Source organism: Symsagittifera roscoffensis, chromosome 10 (assembly GCF_963678635.1).
Source record: "Symsagittifera roscoffensis chromosome 10, txSymRosc1.1, whole genome shotgun sequence".
Taxonomy (NCBI): domain Eukaryota; kingdom Metazoa; phylum Xenacoelomorpha; order Acoela; family Convolutidae; genus Symsagittifera; species Symsagittifera roscoffensis.
Genome location: NC_087071.1, coordinates 40,968,472 through 40,986,547, shown reverse-complemented (window position 1 = coordinate 40,986,547; position 18,076 = coordinate 40,968,472). Strand labels below are relative to the sequence as shown.

General features: G+C 35.5%; 1 protein-coding gene across 1 annotated transcript in view; it reads right to left on the bottom strand.

The window, feature by feature from the left end:
* Positions 1–18,076, bottom strand: part of LOC134855064 (myeloblastin-like) — a 128,467-nt gene that overhangs the window by 27,466 nt on the left and 82,925 nt on the right. The window contains exon 3 of the mRNA XM_063871444.1: positions 1,029–1,254. Coding sequence (XP_063727514.1) covers positions 1,029–1,254 — 226 coding nt within the window. The remainder of the gene's footprint in view (positions 1–1,028; positions 1,255–18,076) is intronic.

Sequence of the window (18,076 nt, the reverse complement as noted above, 5' to 3'; positions counted from 1 at the left end):
AGAGGGTTTGAAAATTGCTGATTTGGTTAATTTGAATAAATAAATTCGCGATATCTCGCGTTCTGATAGCACGTGTAAGTGGCAAATTAATACGTTCCAAAAAGCATTGATGCATGCAATTTGGCCTGTTGAAAACAATACGAGACGCTAAACACCAAAAAATTGTTATGATAAAAGTATTTGCTCATCACACGAATGAATGCTGCTTACGTTTTTTTCCTAAGCTGGATTCGAACCCATATCAACTGTATTTTCAGGCCTTTTTTCAAGACAACAAAACCATGTTAGTATATTTCAAAAACGTAATGCTTTGTGTCGTACGCAAAAATTATGGTAAACAATCATAGTATAGGTTTTGCTAATTGTAAAACACTGGCGGATATATTTTTTTGGGTTGATTAACTTGCTCATTTTATGATTTGGAATTTTGCTAGGATTCTAAAAAAAACTATTAAAAAAAATAGCCAGTGCCGGAACTTTGCTTCGAATATGATGTTCGACTTGTGTTGAAATTATCCGGACGGATTTTTGGCCTTTCTAGTGGCATCTTTCAGGAGACTAAGAAAGCTGCGTTCAATTTTCAAATTTTATTATCTTCTTGTAGAGCGACGCTGCCCTATCAAAACTTTTGGTCCACTTGGTTATCTTCGCTGGCAAAACGGAATTATGAGCTGGATAAAAATAGTAACTCGCTCATAGCTCTCGATTAAATTGGGATGTTATGATTAAAGTGCCCCTGCCCCTAATTTTATTTCGTTCGCATATTCATTTATTGCTATCTTTATTTCACTCGAAGTTATATTTTGCTGCTGTTAACTTAAGCGTTGATTACTCTTTCCGAAGTTAAAAGATTTATCTCTGCGTGTAATACAGGATAGATTGTTTTACAGATATCTGGAACAGATACTCACAACTTGCAACCAATTCTTTGTTGATAGTTGTTTCGCTTAACATCAAATTGAAAACTTTTGATATGTAAAAAAAATAATATTAGTGCTGCAAATTTTTAGAGTTAGCTATAATCTGACCTAGACGCTTTGATTTTTCTCTCGACGAGAATAAGGATGACTACTACACTGAGAGTGACTCCAATGCAGCAAGCAACCAAAAGCCACTGGTTGATTTTGCTTTCGTTTTCTTCTTCGTTGTTTGACGGCGCATATGAACTGCTTCCACTCCCAGTTTCGTAGTCTCCAATATAATCGCCCGAATTTTCCTCAGCATGTGTCAGATAATCTGTTTCTGCAACTTCAGCTAAAATAAATGTGATATATTCGGACAGGGGTGGATCTAGGACTTTCTCGAGGGGGGCGGCGGATTTTCAAAAAATTTTCCAAAATTTTGACGACCTTTTTTTTAGGTCGACCAAATTGATTTTTCGAGCTCTCTCCAAGCACTGTTTTGCCCCTATATTGGCAAAATTTTCTGCGCCGCAGGCAAATTTTTGAAAAAACAGTCAAAAAAGCCGTTTTTGGGCACTTTTTGAAAAATTTTGACAAAAAAATAGCTCAAAGTTAGTATATATTGGCGCCAAAGGCGCCTTTAGAAAAATTTTCGGGTCGGTCGGCCATAAATGGATTTCTGAATAAGTATCAAAGGGTCGGCAGCAAATCCTCCCCTGTATTCGGATCTTGGTAACTATGCCTGTCAAAGAAATGGCAAAGAGTTGTTCATCTGCGCAAAGTGCAGAAAATCCACGTATGCATAGTGTAGTGAAAGCGTTAGAGAGATCTAACCAAACGGTTTCGAAATTCGATGATGTTCTTATTGGTGTGGCAAGTAATAAATTGAGAATTATAAAGCATAAAAAATGTCATTTCAACTTCAATCAATTGTACAGGCCAATGACATTTTATTAAAAAGTTCAAAATTTACGTTTAATTTGTCAAAAATTTGGCTTTGTTTTAAAATATATATGCTGTTCGAAGTATACTAAAGATTGACCCAGCTAATAAACTTGAATCTGCCACCAAAAGTGATATATCACCCAATATTCTACGCCTTGTCATAACGTCCTGAAACGGAGTGGAATTTACAAAACCAAGCTGTATTTTTTTCAACAAAAATTATCAAACAAGTGGGAAAGCTGCTTCAGCAACATTCTCCTGGGACACAAGTTGAGCTCAGGTCGAGAAATAAGAATCGTGAGCTTGCGTCCAGGGTTGCTTTCTCATAATGTAATCTTTTTTTTCGACCGGATAGATTCGTGCAACTTCCTAGTCTAAAACCAATCCTAATCTTACCCTTATATCTCCGAATCCCAATAGATCTAGTGTATACTGGTATTGTCGCAAGGTTTAGAATCAAGAACTGAGCTTATGAAGAGCAACAGTTTACTAAGTTAAATTAAGTCTTATCTGGCAGAAACTATAATTATTGTAAGTTTTAGTCATGGATAATGATTGGTTAGATTTAAGTATTTTACAGAGATAATCATCAAGATTATAATAAGATACTACAAACACTTGTTTTGAGCTGGTTCCACCCATCTGGGGTTTGGAAAATTTAAAAGTTTTAAGTTTTTTCTTATGAAGGATGGATGGAGAAGTTTCTTTATTCGTTCTTTGAGTAGATTTTGTGAAGTAGTGAAGGAGTGAAGAGAGAAGAGAATCAGTAACTTGTGTGAAGAGATTGAGTCAAGATTGCAGAATAACATGGTGACGAGTCGAATCCGTCGAGTAGAACGAGATTACGTGCATCCTCAACTATTCAACGAATAGTGAGATAGGTATTGACTCCTCTGTGTGAAGATTCAATTGTTCAGGATTAGTATTTTTGAGTTTAATATCGAGTTGGCCATTGTTCTCAATCAATGGGTACCTTGAGTCCATACTTTTTTTCTGTGAGGTTTGTGACTACTGCGGAAAACCAATAGATTTTGCCATTCCAGAATCGAAATGTCATCTCCCTTTGCTGCTCGAAGTTTCATCTCCCTTTGCTGCTCGTTCCTTTTGCTCTGCGAAATTATTTTACATTATATCTGCACCTCGTTAGTGAATTCAATTTCAATTATTTTTTCAATTTTTTTTCTTCGCAAAAGCATTTTTCTTAGTTTTTTTATTTTCAAGAGTTGCTCACTCTAACGCTGCTCTCAAGAAAAAAGTCAATGTGTCATAAGCGTCGTGTAGAAGGTTGGATGAGGCCGGCTATAGAACATGCTCAGGACGTTCTATACTGGTGGGTTAAACCGGCTGGAGGAGTATTTTTTCACCGTTTTTTTGAGCACTTTCGCGTTTTTATTTTTTGTTCTTTTTTACCAGGTGTTTTTTGCTTTTGTTCTTTGGTTGTGTCTTTTTTTTCAAAAGCGGATTGTTTTGGTTCGTGTAGTTTTTTCAGTATTTGTATGTTTTAAGTGGTCTCAAAAAACTTCGCATTGGAGTTTAAAAAAATAATTTAACCAGTTTCAATCTCGGTTTAATCTGGTTCGGGTACCAGGAGACTTTGTCATACATGCGGTTGGTTTTGTGGTGTCAGTAAGCTAATTGGTTAGTTCAAGCTTAGCTGTAATTCCTTCTAACTGGCTTAAGGTAAAGTTTTGAAACCCTTGAAACTAAGTTACAGTTGTAATCAGTTAGTTTGTCAACTAGAAGATCGTTTCTAAAACAATTCTACAGTGGCGGGTTAGTCAACTTGTGTGGAAAGAGAGCGTAAAAAAAGTGGGCGAGTCAAATATAAAGTCAAAATCTATAAAAATGAGCTTGCATAAAACGATTAGTGATCGTGATTCATTCCTCATTATCAATTTAATATTTCGTACTGTATTTAATTGCTGATATTTTTAATATTTCATTGCTGATTATTGATTTTTTTTCACCTAAATATTTAAATGAGTTTTGAGTTCTTATTTCAGTTTTTTCTTTTATATTTTCAGAGAACTGACTGGTTAAATTTGAAAAGAAATGATGAAACACACTCGTTCTTATGGTGAGTAAAGTTATGATTTGAAATTGGTAGTTTTATGGGGTGTCCACGAAACGTACTTTTTTTCATAAAAATTAGGCATGCATTGATTGCAGCTTCTATTTTCAAAAACATACAATGGCGAAATTTATTTAGTGCAAGTATAATACCAAAGAATGTTTCCGTCAAAATCCATGAAGTTAAAGCAGTTACTTGACACGAGGTTTCCTGCGTTAGGTATTTTAAGCACTGCTAAAGCGAGAGATTGTAGTATTTGTGTTTCTTCTAATATATGAAGCAGTGTGTCCATTTCGGAAAGCGACATTTCTGGAAATTTTCTGCCAATCGTGTAGTCAATGAGTGTCGTATCGAAATGAAAGTCGTGGTGAATTATGTCAAAATATTTGTTATTCTTTGGTGGTAAACCTTGTAATCGGGTACTGTCACAATTTTCTGGCAAGATTTTTCCTCCAATGTTTCCACTGTTTTTGTATAAGGTAACTGGGATGTAAGATTTGTCGTCCTGGTTTGGAGTTGCAATCGCAATCATGAGTGTTCATGCCAAAACTTTTCTCGTATTAAACAAGTATTTCCGAATTTTGTGTGCGAAAAAAAGGGTTTGGGTTAATGCATGCTAATTCTGTTTCCGTGTAATTTTGAAAGCGTGTTATTTTGTTTTCTATTCTTTGCATGCATTTATATGTATTTGGGTTTGATCGTTTTCGAGCTGTTCGAAAGGTATGTATTCAATGATTTTTTTTGTGAAACTTAATCATCCTAGCGTTATTTTTTGCAAATTGGAATGTGGTACATGTTCTTCAGGAAACCAAAATATGGCTGCCTTTGTACGGGTGGTGGTTGCGCAATATCCTTAAATGTTCTTGCAATGCCAGCAAAATCATTATTAAAGTATAGTGTCATCTTTCAAATTACGCGTTATTTGTACTTTTTCTAGTTGGATTTTCCAATCAAAAAACATTATTTCTTGCTATCCAGATTTTTTTACGTTTGCTTCAGAGTTTGACGGGTCATTACTTCTAAAAGTTTTAAGTTTTTTCTAATGAAGGATGGATGGAGAAGTTTCTTTATTCGTTCTTTGAGTAGATTTTGTGAAGTAGTGAAGGAGTGAAGAGAGAAGAGAATCAGTAACTTGTGTGAAGAGATTGAGTCAAGATTGCAGAATAACATGGTGACGAGTCGAATCCGTCGAGTAGAACGAGATTACGTGCATCCTCAACTATTCAACGAATAGTGAGATAGGTATTGACTCCTCTGTGTGAAGATTCAATTGTTCAGGATTAGTATTTTTTAGTTTAATATCGAGTTGGCCATTGTTCTCAATCAATGGGTACCTTGAGTCCATACTTTTTTTCTGTGAGGTTTGTGACTACTGCGGAAAACCAATAGATTTTGCCATTCCAGAATCGAAATGTCATCTCCCTTTGCTGCTCGAAGTTTCATCTCCCTTTGCTGCTCGTTCCTTTTGCTCTGCGAAATTATTTTACATTATATCTGCACCTCGTTAGTGAATTCAATTTCAATTATTTTTTCAATTTTTTTTCTTCGCAAAAGCATTTTTCTTAGTTTTTTTATTTTCGGATCTTGGTAACTATGCCTGTCAAAGAAATGGCAAAGAGTTGTTCATCTGCGCAAAGTGCAGAAAATCCACGTATGCATAGTGTAGTGAAAGCGTTAGAGAGATCTAACCAAACGGTTTCGAAATTCGATGATGTTCTTATTGGTGTGGCAAGTAATAAATTGAGAATTATAAAGCATAAAAAATGTCATTTCAACTTCAATCAATTGTACAGGCCAATGACATTTTATTAAAAAGTTCAAAATTTACGTTTAATTTGTCAAAAATTTGGCTTTGTTTTAAAATATATATGCTGTTCGAAGTATACTAAAGATTGACCCAGCTAATAAACTTGAATCTGCCACCAAAAGTGATATATCACCCAATATTCTACGCCTTGTCATAACGTCCTGAAACGGAGTGGAATTTACAAAACCAAGCTGTATTTTTTTCAACAAAAATTATCAAACAAGTGGGAAAGCTGCTTCAGCAACATTCTCCTGGGACACAAGTTGAGCTCAGGTCGAGAAATAAGAATCGTGAGCTTGCGTCCAGGGTTGCTTTCTCATAATGTAATCTTTTTTTTCGACCGGATAGATTCGTGCAACTTCCTAGTCTAAAACCAATCCTAATCTTACCCTTATATCTCCGAATCCCAATAGATCTAGTGTATACGGGTATTGTCGCAAGGTTTAGAATCAAGAACTGAGCTTATGAAGAGCAACAGTTTACTAAGTTAAATTAAGTCTTGTCTGGCAGAAACTATAATTATTGTAAGTTTTAGTCATGGATAATGATTGGTTAGATTTAAGTATTTTACAGAGATAATCATCAAGATTATAATAAGATACTACAAACACTTGTTTTGAGCTGGTTCCACCCATCTGGGGTTTGGAAAATTTAAAAGTTTTAAGTTTTTTCTTATGAAGGATGGATGGAGAAGTTTCTTTATTCGTTCTTTGAGTAGATTTTGTGAAGTAGTGAAGGAGTGAAGAGAGAAGAGAATCAGTAACTTGTGTGAAGAGATTGAGTCAAGATTGCAGAATAACATGGTGACGAGTCGAATCCGTCGAGTAGAACGAGATTACGTGCATCCTCAACTATTCAACGAATAGTGAGATAGGTATTGACTCCTCTGTGTGAAGATTCAATTGTTCAGGATTAGTATTTTTGAGTTTAATATCGAGTTGGCCATTGTTCTCAATCAATGGGTACCTTGAGTCCATACTTTTTTTCTGTGAGGTTTGTGACTACTGCGGAAAACCAATAGATTTTGCCATTCCAGAATCGAAATGTCATCTCCCTTTGCTGCTCGAAGTTTCATCTCCCTTTGCTGCTCGTTCCTTTTGCTCTGCGAAATTATTTTACATTATATCTGCACCTCGTTAGTGAATTCAATTTCAATTATTTTTTCAATTTTTTTTCTTCGCAAAAGCATTTTTCTTAGTTTTTTTATTTTCAAGAGTTGCTCACTCTAACGCTGCTCTCAAGAAAAAAGTCAATGTGTCATAAGCGTCGTGTAGAAGGTTGGATGAGGCCGGCTATAGAACATGCTCAGGACGTTCTATACTGGTGGGTTAAACCGGCTGGAGGAGTATTTTTTCACCGTTTTTTTGAGCACTTTCGCGTTTTTATTTTTTGTTCTTTTTTACCAGGTGTTTTTTGCTTTTGTTCTTTGGTTGTGTCTTTTTTTTCAAAAGCGGATTGTTTTGGTTCGTGTAGTTTTTTCAGTATTTGTATGTTTTAAGTGGTCTCAAAAAACTTCGCATTGGAGTTTAAAAAAATAATTTAACCAGTTTCAATCTCGGTTTAATCTGGTTCGGGTACCAGGAGACTTTGTCATACATGCGGTTGGTTTTGTGGTGTCAGTAAGCTAATTGGTTAGTTCAAGCTTAGCTGTAATTCCTTCTAACTGGCTTAAGGTAAAGTTTTGAAACCCTTGAAACTAAGTTACAGTTGTAATCAGTTAGTTTGTCAACTAGAAGATCGTTTCTAAAACAATTCTACAGTGGCGGGTTAGTCAACTTGTGTGGAAAGAGAGCGTAAAAAAAGTGGGCGAGTCAAATATAAAGTCAAAATCTATAAAAATGAGCTTGCATAAAACGATTAGTGATCGTGATTCATTCCTCATTATCAATTTAATATTTCGTACTGTATTTAATTGCTGATATTTTTAATATTTCATTGCTGATTATTGATTTTTTTTCACCTAAAAATTTAAATGAGTTTTGAGTTCTTATTTCAGTTTTTTCTTTTATATTTTCAGAGAACTGACTGGTTAAATTTGAAAAGAAATGATGAAACACACTCGTTCTTATGGTGAGTAAAGTTATGATTTGAAATTGGTAGTTTTATCAATTCATACTTACTAGAGATCGGTTTTCGAAAAAAAATCTATGGGAGAAATTAGTCTTAAAAATGGGTGAGTGTAATAAGGGTTTAGCTAGAGTTCGAATTACCTTTTTAGTTCGTAAAAGGGGCCAAAGAAGGTAGAGTTCTCGGATGATGTGAACTTCTTCAGATGTTGCGGAAAACTCGCGGTTAGAGTACTGGAATGAATGATGTAGCTTGTGATTGAACTTTAAATGTAGATGTTTTCTAAACGGGAAATTTTTACTGGTTGAATTAACTCATGGGGTATAAAAATGGGGCGAGATTTTACAAGTGGGACACTATTAGTGGGGGCAAAATATAATTATTTGTCTAACGGGATCATAGTTGCCAAAGGTGCCGTGAAGTTTATTTGTCTTTATGCAATAAATGAAATTAAGGAAGTATGGTGATGTCTAAAATCCCCTTTTTTGGTATAATTAAATCAAATTTTAGTTGAAAGTGGTCGAATTTGTTAAAGTTTGATTCATAAGATATGTGTTCTGCAGTGCATGGTCAATTAAATGATCAAGCTTTTTTTAGTGCTGTCGAGGTCGATGACGTAATCAAATTTGATGAAAAAACTTTCTATTACTTGTTAGTTCACTACAGGGTCAGTATCATACGGCCAGTCTCCCTTGTATCGGATAACTGTGCGATCATAGTGATTTATGGAAAACTGGTTAGCTTTTCATGCAATGACCGGTTAAAATTTTGTGTTTAGCCAATGTTAGAGAATTGATTCAAGTGTACTGCAGTGTTTACTTGGGACTGATTGTGTCACAAAGTTCATCGTCGTCGGCGTTCTTTCTTGATAGTACTTTCAGTGGTTTAGTGAAATTATTACAAAAAAAATCCAAGAAAGGCGGGTAGAAGGGAAATTCATCTACGTATTGGGCTCATTGGGCTTGGTTCTCTAGGTTGTTAAATGTGTTCTGGGGGACGACGGGAAGGTTTTCAACTTGAAATGTTGATGATTAGTATGAGGTGGATAATGATGTCGAAGGAGTTCAGAAGATGATGAGCCATTAGTTAAAATTCGTGTTGGGTTGTTTGGATACTTGCATTTCATAAGAAAACGCTGTGCGCGTGTGGGAGTAATATGGAGAGATGTTATGGATGATTCGGAGGTCGAAGCGGAGTGGGTCAATTGATGAATGCTTTAGTGTTATGAATTAGTTTTTGATTCTTAATGAAATCATCAAGCTCATGCTGAAGCTGGTCATAATTGATGGGTCTAGGAACGTCGGCTGCATTACTGAAAAGAGGAGAAAGAATAGGAGTAGCGTCAGTCTGGGAACTTACGACAGGGGTGGGGGAGTGATTGGTTGGAAAAGTTGATGTGAAAAGTTAATGGAACATAAGTGCGATTCTAAAAAACCATCGGGTGTGTCAACTGGCGGGTCATTTAAGTTGGAGTTAGTTCTAAATACAGTTTCGGTTGAGTCGTCAGAATCCATGTTTAGATAAAAAACTGGGAATGAAAAAAGGTAGGGGGAAGAGGTGACGTGTGACGTCTGAGATTAATATAAGAGAGTCGTGTTGGTGGAGATTGGTTGTATAGGAAAGTGAACAGTTGACGGATCCAATTTGACGGCTCATCAAGAGCTAAAAAATGTTTTTTTTTCGAGAACAAAAATTTATTTTGTGTGGTTGTTCTATATTTTATTTGTACTTTTTATTGGTGTTCCGTGGCTGAAATGCTAAATGGAAGATGGGGTTTTGTTGTAGGCTGTTGTTTTGGTGCATGCGTTGTGCTGCTGAAAATGCATTTTCATAGATTTGTGGTTTTATTTGTTGGGGTGGTGATTTGGTAACTTAAGTAATTTAGTTGGTGCTATGGATTCAGTAGTTGTATTGTTTTGCTTAGTGTCGTATGTGTTTGGTTTTGTTGACAATTATTTGTTGGTTTCGCTTATTTGCGCATGTTACAGGATGTAGAAAAAAACTGCAGAAAATCCTAATAATTTTATTTGTGTTACGGCAGCTTGTCTTTTGTGGATATTTCCCATGTGTTATAGATTTCATTGATTAGTGAAAGTAGAAATTCTATAAAAATGAATATTGCGTCAATCTTTCTAAGGTGCAATAGGGCCATCCGAGAAAAGCTAGAAGTTCAGTTTTGTTAAAAATGTTGATTGGTGAAATATCTTGTGGTCGATATTTCTCTCCATTGAGATAATTATTAGAAATTTTTTTTGGTCTTTTGAGTTCCTTCGGATGTTGTCAATTTTGCTGAGGATTCTTTGAAATTGTTCTGTACACTGTTTTAGATCTGATTTCGAATATATGCCTATAGAATATAGATCTATATTAGGATTTCGAGCTATTGAACTGATGCTCTCGAGAAAAAAAATAATTAGAGTAGGCTTCGTTTGGGTTAATTTGTACTACCTTGTGGCTATCTTGTTATCCGCCTGGGGCGGTTGTACCCGAAAAATATCTTCTTCGTGATGGGGTGTCCACGAAACGTACTTTTTTTCATAAAAATTAGGCATGCATTGATTGCAGCTTCTGTTTTCAAAAACATACAATGGCGAAATTTATTTAGTGCAAGTATAATACCATAGAATGTTTCCGTCAAAATCCATGAAGTTAAAGCAGTTACTTGACACGAGGTTTCCTGCGTTAGGTATTTTAAGCACTGCTAAAGCGAGAGATTGTAGTATTTGTGTTTCTTCTAATATATGAAGCAGTGTGTCCATTTCGGAAAGCGACATTTCTGGAAATTTTCTGCCAATCGTGTAGTCAATGAGTGTCGTATCGAAATGAAAGTCGTGGTGAATTATGTCAAAATATTTGTTATTCTTTGGTGGTAAACCTTGTAATCGGGTACTGTCACAATTTTCTGGCAAGATTTTTCCTCCAATGTTTCCACTGTTTTTGTATAAGGTAACTGGGATGTAAGATTTGTCGTCCTGGTTTGGAGTTGCAATCGCAATCATGAGTGTTCATGCCAAAACTTTTCTCGTATTAAACAAGTATTTCCGAATTTTGTGTGCGAAAAAAAGGGTTTGGGTTAATGCATGCTAATTCTGTTTCCGTGTAATTTTGAAAGCGTGTTATTTTGTTTTCTATTCTTTGCATGCATTTATATGTATTTGGGTTTGATCGTTTTCGAGCTGTTCGAAAGGTATGTATTCAATGATTTTTTTTGTGAAACTTAATCATCCTAGCGTTATTTTTTGCAAATTGGAATGTGGTACATGTTCTTCAGGAAACCAAAATATGGCTGCCTTTGTACGGGTGGTGGTTGCGCAATATCCTTAAATGTTCTTGCAATGCCAGCAAAATCATTATTAAAGTATAGTGTCATCTTTCAAATTACGCGTTATTTGTACTTTTTCTAGTTTGATTTTCCAATCAAAAAACATTATTTCTTGCTATCCAGAATTTTTTACGTTTGCTTCAGAAATTGACGGGTCATTACTTCTAAAAGTTTTAAGTTTTTTCTAATGAAGGATGGATGGAGAAGTTTCTTTATTCGTTCTTTGAGTACATTTTGTGAAGTAGTGAAGGAGTGAAGAGAGAAGAGAATCAGTAACTTGTGTGAAGAGATTGAGTCAAGATTGCAGAATAACATGGTGACGAGTCGAATCCGTCGAGTAGAACGAGATTACGTGCATCCTCAACTATTCAACGAATAGTGAGATAGGTATTGACTCCTCTGTGTGAAGATTCATTTGTTCAGGATTAGTATTTTTGAGTTTAATATCGAGTTGGCCATTGTTCTCAATCAATGGGTACCTTGAGTCCATACTTTTTTTCTGTGAGGTTTGTGACTACTGCGGAAAACCAATAGATTTTGCCATTCCAGAATCGAAATGTCATCTCCCTTTGCTGCTCGAAGTTTCATCTCCCTTTGCTGCTCGTTCCTTTTGCTCTGCGAAATTATTTTACATTATATCTGCACCTCGTTAGTGAATTCAATTTCAATTATTTTTTCAATTTTTTTTCTTCGCAAAAGCATTTTTCTTAGTTTTTTTATTTTCAAGAGTTGCTCACTCTAACGCTGCTCTCAAGAAAAAAGTCAATGTGTCATAAGCGTCGTGTAGAAGGTTGGATGAGGCCGGCTATAGAACATGCTCAGGACGTTCTATACTGGTGGGTTAAACCGGCTGGAGGAGTATTTTTTCACCGTTTTTTTGAGCACTTTCGCGTTTTTATTTTTTGTTCTTTTTTACCAGGTGTTTTTTGCTTTTGTTCTTTGGTTGTGTCTTTTTTTTCAAAAGCGGATTGTTTTGGTTCGTGTAGTTTTTTCAGTATTTGTATGTTTTAAGTGGTCTCAAAAAACTTCGCATTGGAGTTTAAAAAAATAATTTAACCAGTTTCAATCTCGGTTTAATCTGGTTCGGGTACCAGGAGACTTTGTCATACATGCGGTTGGTTTTGTGGTGTCAGTAAGCTAATTGGTTAGTTCAAGCTTAGCTGTAATTCCTTCTAACTGGCTTAAGGTAAAGTTTTGAAACCCTTGAAACTAAGTTACAGTTGTAATCAGTTAGTTTGTCAACTAGAAGATCGTTTCTAAAACAATTCTACAGTGGCGGGTTAGTCAACTTGTGTGGAAAGAGAGCGTAAAAAAAGTGGGCGAGTCAAATATAAAGTCAAAATCTATAAAAATGAGCTTGCATAAAACGATTAGTGATCGTGATTCATTCCTCATTATCAATTTAATATTTCGTACTGTATTTAATTGCTGATATTTTTAATATTTCATTGCTGATTATTGATTTTTTTTCACCTAAATATTTAAATGAGTTTTGAGTTCTTATTTCAGTTTTTTCTTTTATATTTTCAGAGCACTGACTGGTTAAATTTGAAAAGAAATGATGAAACACAATCGTTCTTATGGTGAGTAAAGTTATGATTTGAAATTGGTAGTTTTATCAATTCATACTTACTAGAGATCGGTTTTCGAAAAAAAATCTATGGGAGCAATTAGTCTTAAAAATGGGTGAGTGTAATAAGGGTTTAGCTAGAGTTCGAATTACCTTTTTAGTTCGTAAAAGGGGCCAAAGAAGGTAGAGTTCTCGGATGATGTGAACTTCTTCAGATGTTGCGGAAAACTCGCGGTTAGAGTACTGGAATGAATGATGTAGCTTGTGATTGAACTTTAAATGTAGATGTTTTCTAAACGGGAAATTTTTACTGGTTGAATTAACTCATGGGGTATAAAAATGGGGCGAGATTTTACAAGTGGGACACTATTAGTGGGGGCAAAATATAATTATTTGTCTAACGGGATCATAGTTGCCAAAGGTGCCGTGAAGTTTAATTGTCTTTATGCAATAAATGAAATTAAGGAAGTATGGTGATGTCTAAAATCCCCTTTTTTGGTATAATTAAATCAAATTTTAGTTGAAAGTGGTCGAATTTGTTAAAGTTTGATTCATAAGATATGTGTTCTGCAGGGCATGGTCAATTAAATGATCAAGCTTTTTTTAGTGCTGTCGAGGTCGATGACGTAATCAAATTTGATGAAAAAACTTTCTATTACTTGTTAGTTCACTACAGGGTCAGTATCATACGGCCAGTCTCCCTTGTATCGGATAACTGTGCGATCATAGTGATTTATGGAAAACTGGTTAGCTTTTCATGCAATGACCGGTTAAAAGTTTGTGTTTAGCCAATGTTAGAGAATTGATTCAAGTGTACTGCAGTGTTTACTTGGGACTGATTGTGTCACAAAGTTCATCGTCGTCGGCGTTCTTTCTTGATAGTACTTTCAGTGGTTTAGTGAAATTATTACAAAAAAAATCCAAGAAAGGCGGGTAGAAGGGAAATTCATCTACGTATTGGGCTCATTGGGCTTGGTTCTCTAGGTTGTTAAATGTGTTCTGGGGGACGACGGGAAGGTTTTCAACTTGAAATGTTGATGATTAGTATGAGGTGGATAATGATGTCGAAGGAGTTCAGAAGATGATGAGCCATTAGTTAAAATTCGTGTTGGGTTGTTTGGATACTTGCATTTCATAAGAAAACGCTGTGCGCGTGTGGGAGTAATATGGAGAGATGTTATGGATGATTCGGAGGTCGAAGCGGAGTGGGTCAATTGATGAATGCTTAGTAGCTTACTAGTGTTATGAATTAGTTTTTGATTCTTAATGAAATCATCAAGCTCATGCTGAAGCTGGTCATAATTGATGGGTCTAGGAACGTCGGCTGCATTACTGAAAAGAGGAGAAAGAATAGGAGTAGCGTCAGTCTGGGAACTTACGACAGGGGTGGGGGAGTGATTGGTTGGAAAAGTTGATGTGAAAAGTTAATGGAACATAAGTGCGATTCTAAAAAACCATCGGGTGTGTCAACTGGCGGGTCATTGAAGTTGGAGTTAGTTCTAAATACAGTTTCGGTTGAGTCGTCAGAATCCACGTTTAGATAAAAAACTGGGAATGAAAAAAGGTAGGGGGAAGAGGTGACGTGTGACGTCTGAGATTAATATAAGAGAGTCGTGTTGGTGGAGATTGGTTGTATAGGAAAGTGAACAGTTGACGGATCCAATTTGACGGCTCATCAAGAGCTAAAAAATGTTTTTTTTTCGAGAACAAAAATTTATTTTGTGTGGTTGTTCTATATTTTATTTGTACTTTTTATTGGTGTTCCGTGGCTGAAATGCTAAATGGAAGATGGGGTTTTGTTGTAGGCTGTTATTTTGGTGCATGCGTTGTGCTGCTGAAAATGCATTTTCATAGATTTGTGGTTTTATTTGTTGGGGTGGTGATTTGGTAACTTAAGTAATTTAGTTGGTGCTATGGATTCAGTAGTTGTATTGTTTTGCTTAGTGTCGTATGTGTTTGGTTTTGTTGACAATTATTTGTTGGTTTCGCTTATTTGCGCATGTTACAGGATGTAGAAAAAAACTGCAGAAAATCCTAATAATTTTATTTGTGTTACGGCAGCTTGTCTTTTGTGGATATTTCCCATGTGTTATAGATTTCATTGATTAGTGAAAGTAGAAATTCTATAAAAATGAATATTGCGTCAATCTTTCTAAGGTGCAATAGGGCCATCCGAGAAAAGCTAGAAGTTCAGTTTTGTTAAAAATGTTGATTGGTGAAATATCTTGTGGTCGATATTTCTCTCCATTGAGATAATTATTAGAAATTTTTTTTGGTCTTTTGAGTTCCTTCGGATGTTGTCAATTTTGCTGAGGATTCTTTGAAATTGTTCTGTACACTGTTTTAGATCTGATTTCGAATATATGCCTATAGAATATAGATCTATATTAGGATTTCGAGCTATTGAACTGATGCTCTCGAGAAAAAAAATAATTAGAGTAGGCTTCGTTTGGGTTAAGTTGTACTACCTTGTGGCTATCTTGTTATCCGCCTGGGGCGGTTGTACCCGAAAAATATCTTCTTCGTGATGGGGTGTCCACGAAACGTACTTTTTTTCATAAAAATTAGGCATGCATTGATTGCAGCTTCTATTTTCAAAAACATACAATGGCGAAATTTATTTAGTGCAAGTATAATACCAAAGAATGTTTCCGTCAAAATCCATGAAGTTAAAGCAGTTACTTGACACGAGGTTTCCTGCGTTAGGTATTTTAAGCACTGCTAAAGCGAGAGATTGTAGTATTTGTGTTTCTTCTAATATATGAAGCAGTGTGTCCATTTGGGAAAGCGACATTTCTGGAAATTTTCTGCCAATCGTGTAGTCAATGAGTGTCGTATCGAAATGAAAGTCGTGGTGAATTATGTCAAAATATTTGTTATTCTTTGGTGGTAAACCTTGTAATCGGGTACTGTCACAATTTTCTGGCAAGATTTTTCCTCCAATGTTTCCACTGTTTTTGTATAAGGTAACTGGGATGTAAGATTTGTCGTCCTGGTTTGGAGTTGCAATCGCAATCATGAGTGTTCATGCCAAAACTTTTCTCGTATTAAACAAGTATTTCCGAATTTTGTGTGCGAAAAAAAGGGTTTGGGTTAATGCATGCTAATTCTGTTTCCGTGTAATTTTGAAAGCGTGTTATTTTGTTTTCTATTCTTTGCATGCATTTATATGTATTTGGGTTTGATCGTTTTCGAGCTGTTCGAAAGGTATGTATTCAATGATTTTTTTTGTGAAACTTAATCATCCTAGCGTTATTTTTTGCAAATTGGAATGTGGTACATGTTCTTCAGGAAACCAAAATATGGCTGCCTTTGTACGGGTGGTGGTTGCGCAATATCCTTAAATGTTCTTGCAATGCCAGCAAAATCATTATTAAAGTATAGTGTCATCTTTCAAATTACGCGTTATTTGTACTTTTTCTAGTTGCATTTTCCAATCAAAAAACATTATTTCTTGCTATCCAGAATTTTTTACGTTTGCTTCAGAGTTTGACGGGTCATTACTTCTAAAATGGGGAATCCAGTTTTATCATGGATTTCATAAATTCGGCGTCCATTGTGATAGGGAAATTTTTCGTTGAGTTGGATATGAACTTGATGTTGTTCAAGTTAAGCTTGGTATGCGGAGTTTGAAAAAACCTGAAAGTTGACTAATTTTTGGTTTTTTCTGAAATATTGATTCTTTTTAGACGTTTCAATTCATTTTTACAGTCATCAGGATTAAGTTGTAGTAATCGATCGATTTTACTATGATTGTATGATTCACGATTGAATTTGTTTTTATTTCCATTAGAAAATTGAGAAGAAGGTTCTTTCTTTCCTGATAATTTTCACTGAATTTATAACCTGCGAGAGTAGTAGTCCGGGCTTTGGAGTAAACGATTGCAACTAAAATCGTTGATTATTTTCCGTGTGGCTCAGATTCACTTTGTGTGACCTGGTTAATTGCATAATTGTGTATTATTTTTTGTTGGTTATCTTCACATTTGTAATGGGTGACAAGATCTTGTGGACCTGTTCGGGGTGAGGGATTAGTGTTATTTGTTGGCTCAAAAGGTTCGAAAAAATGGAAACGGAATTTATTGATAACAGAGTTCAAATATACATGTATACAAAAATTCTGAAAAGGGACTATAAAAAGTTATATAGCCTCTTGGCTTTTTAGTCTATCTATCGTTTTTGTAAATTAAATCTGTGCATATAAATGGAGGGGTAGTGATTGGACTACAAGTTCTGGTTGAAATAGTGGTAATGCGTGATGTACCGATTTGTTTAATTTTTCTATTTCCAAATTTAAGAACTAAGCTTTGTTTTGAAAGTACTTGAATGTTATGTTCTTGAACGTCGTTGTGAGTATCGTGTCTATTTTGTAGTCAATTTAGTGCCCAATTATGGAGGCGATTACTATCGAGGTCTTGTCCGAAAAGAGGAAGGGAATCCACGAGCGAGATCATTTTCCAGCGTATGGGTTTACTTGTAGTTTGTAGTTTCTGATATCTGTCGTTTGCCTGATTTGGAAAAATTGGTGGGAGGTAGTTGATGGTTTTAGTCCTTTTACCGAAGGTGTTACTTGTAATGACAAGGTCGTATCAGGGGATTTTTTTAGGTGCTTTTTCAAAGTTTGTTTCACCCGGAGAAAGTAAATGTGTCATCCAATGGTGAGTCTATTTGAGAACTTTGGGGTGTTAATTCGATTTTCATGAAATTGTACTAAAGTAGGTGTTAAAGCTAAGTAATCTGGTATTATATATGGTGTAAAATGTGGTGATGTTAAATTTATAGGCGGAGGGGCACTTTGTTTTGTAGCATTGGAAAGAATAAGGGGTGTTGATTTTGGGGTTGAAGTTATGTTGAATTAAAATCTTGGTGTTGGCAGGGTCCTGTTTTGCCGTGGAAAAATTATTTGTCTATCGATTGTAGTTGTTTTTGCTTTGGTTTTGGTTTTATCGTCTTGTGCAGTTGAGGTCATTCTGGAAAGTGGGGTAGATCTTATAATGTGGTTCGTACTGCGGTTCACTTAGGGTTGCGTAACGATGGGTTGGTAATAGTGGCTCTGTCAATGATTAGTGTCTTTCTTCAAAGTCGTAGAGATTTTTTACATAGGAAATACCAGTAGACGATTGAGGTTGGTTCATTTGGCTGGATGTAGGTGTTGATCGGGTGGTTTGGGGTGGGCAATTCTTATTTTTGAGTTTTGTTTTTTATTGATTTACGTAGGTTCATGTTCCTGGTAGTCTTCTTCAGCAAAGATGATCAATCAAACAGTTGCTATTAAAAAAGTGATGATTGTTTTTTTAGTGCACTTATAAAGTGTCAGGATGAGAAAAGCTAAAAAAACTAGAAAAAGTTAAGGTAAAACTACTAAAATGTGTTTTTTATTGAGCAATTTTTG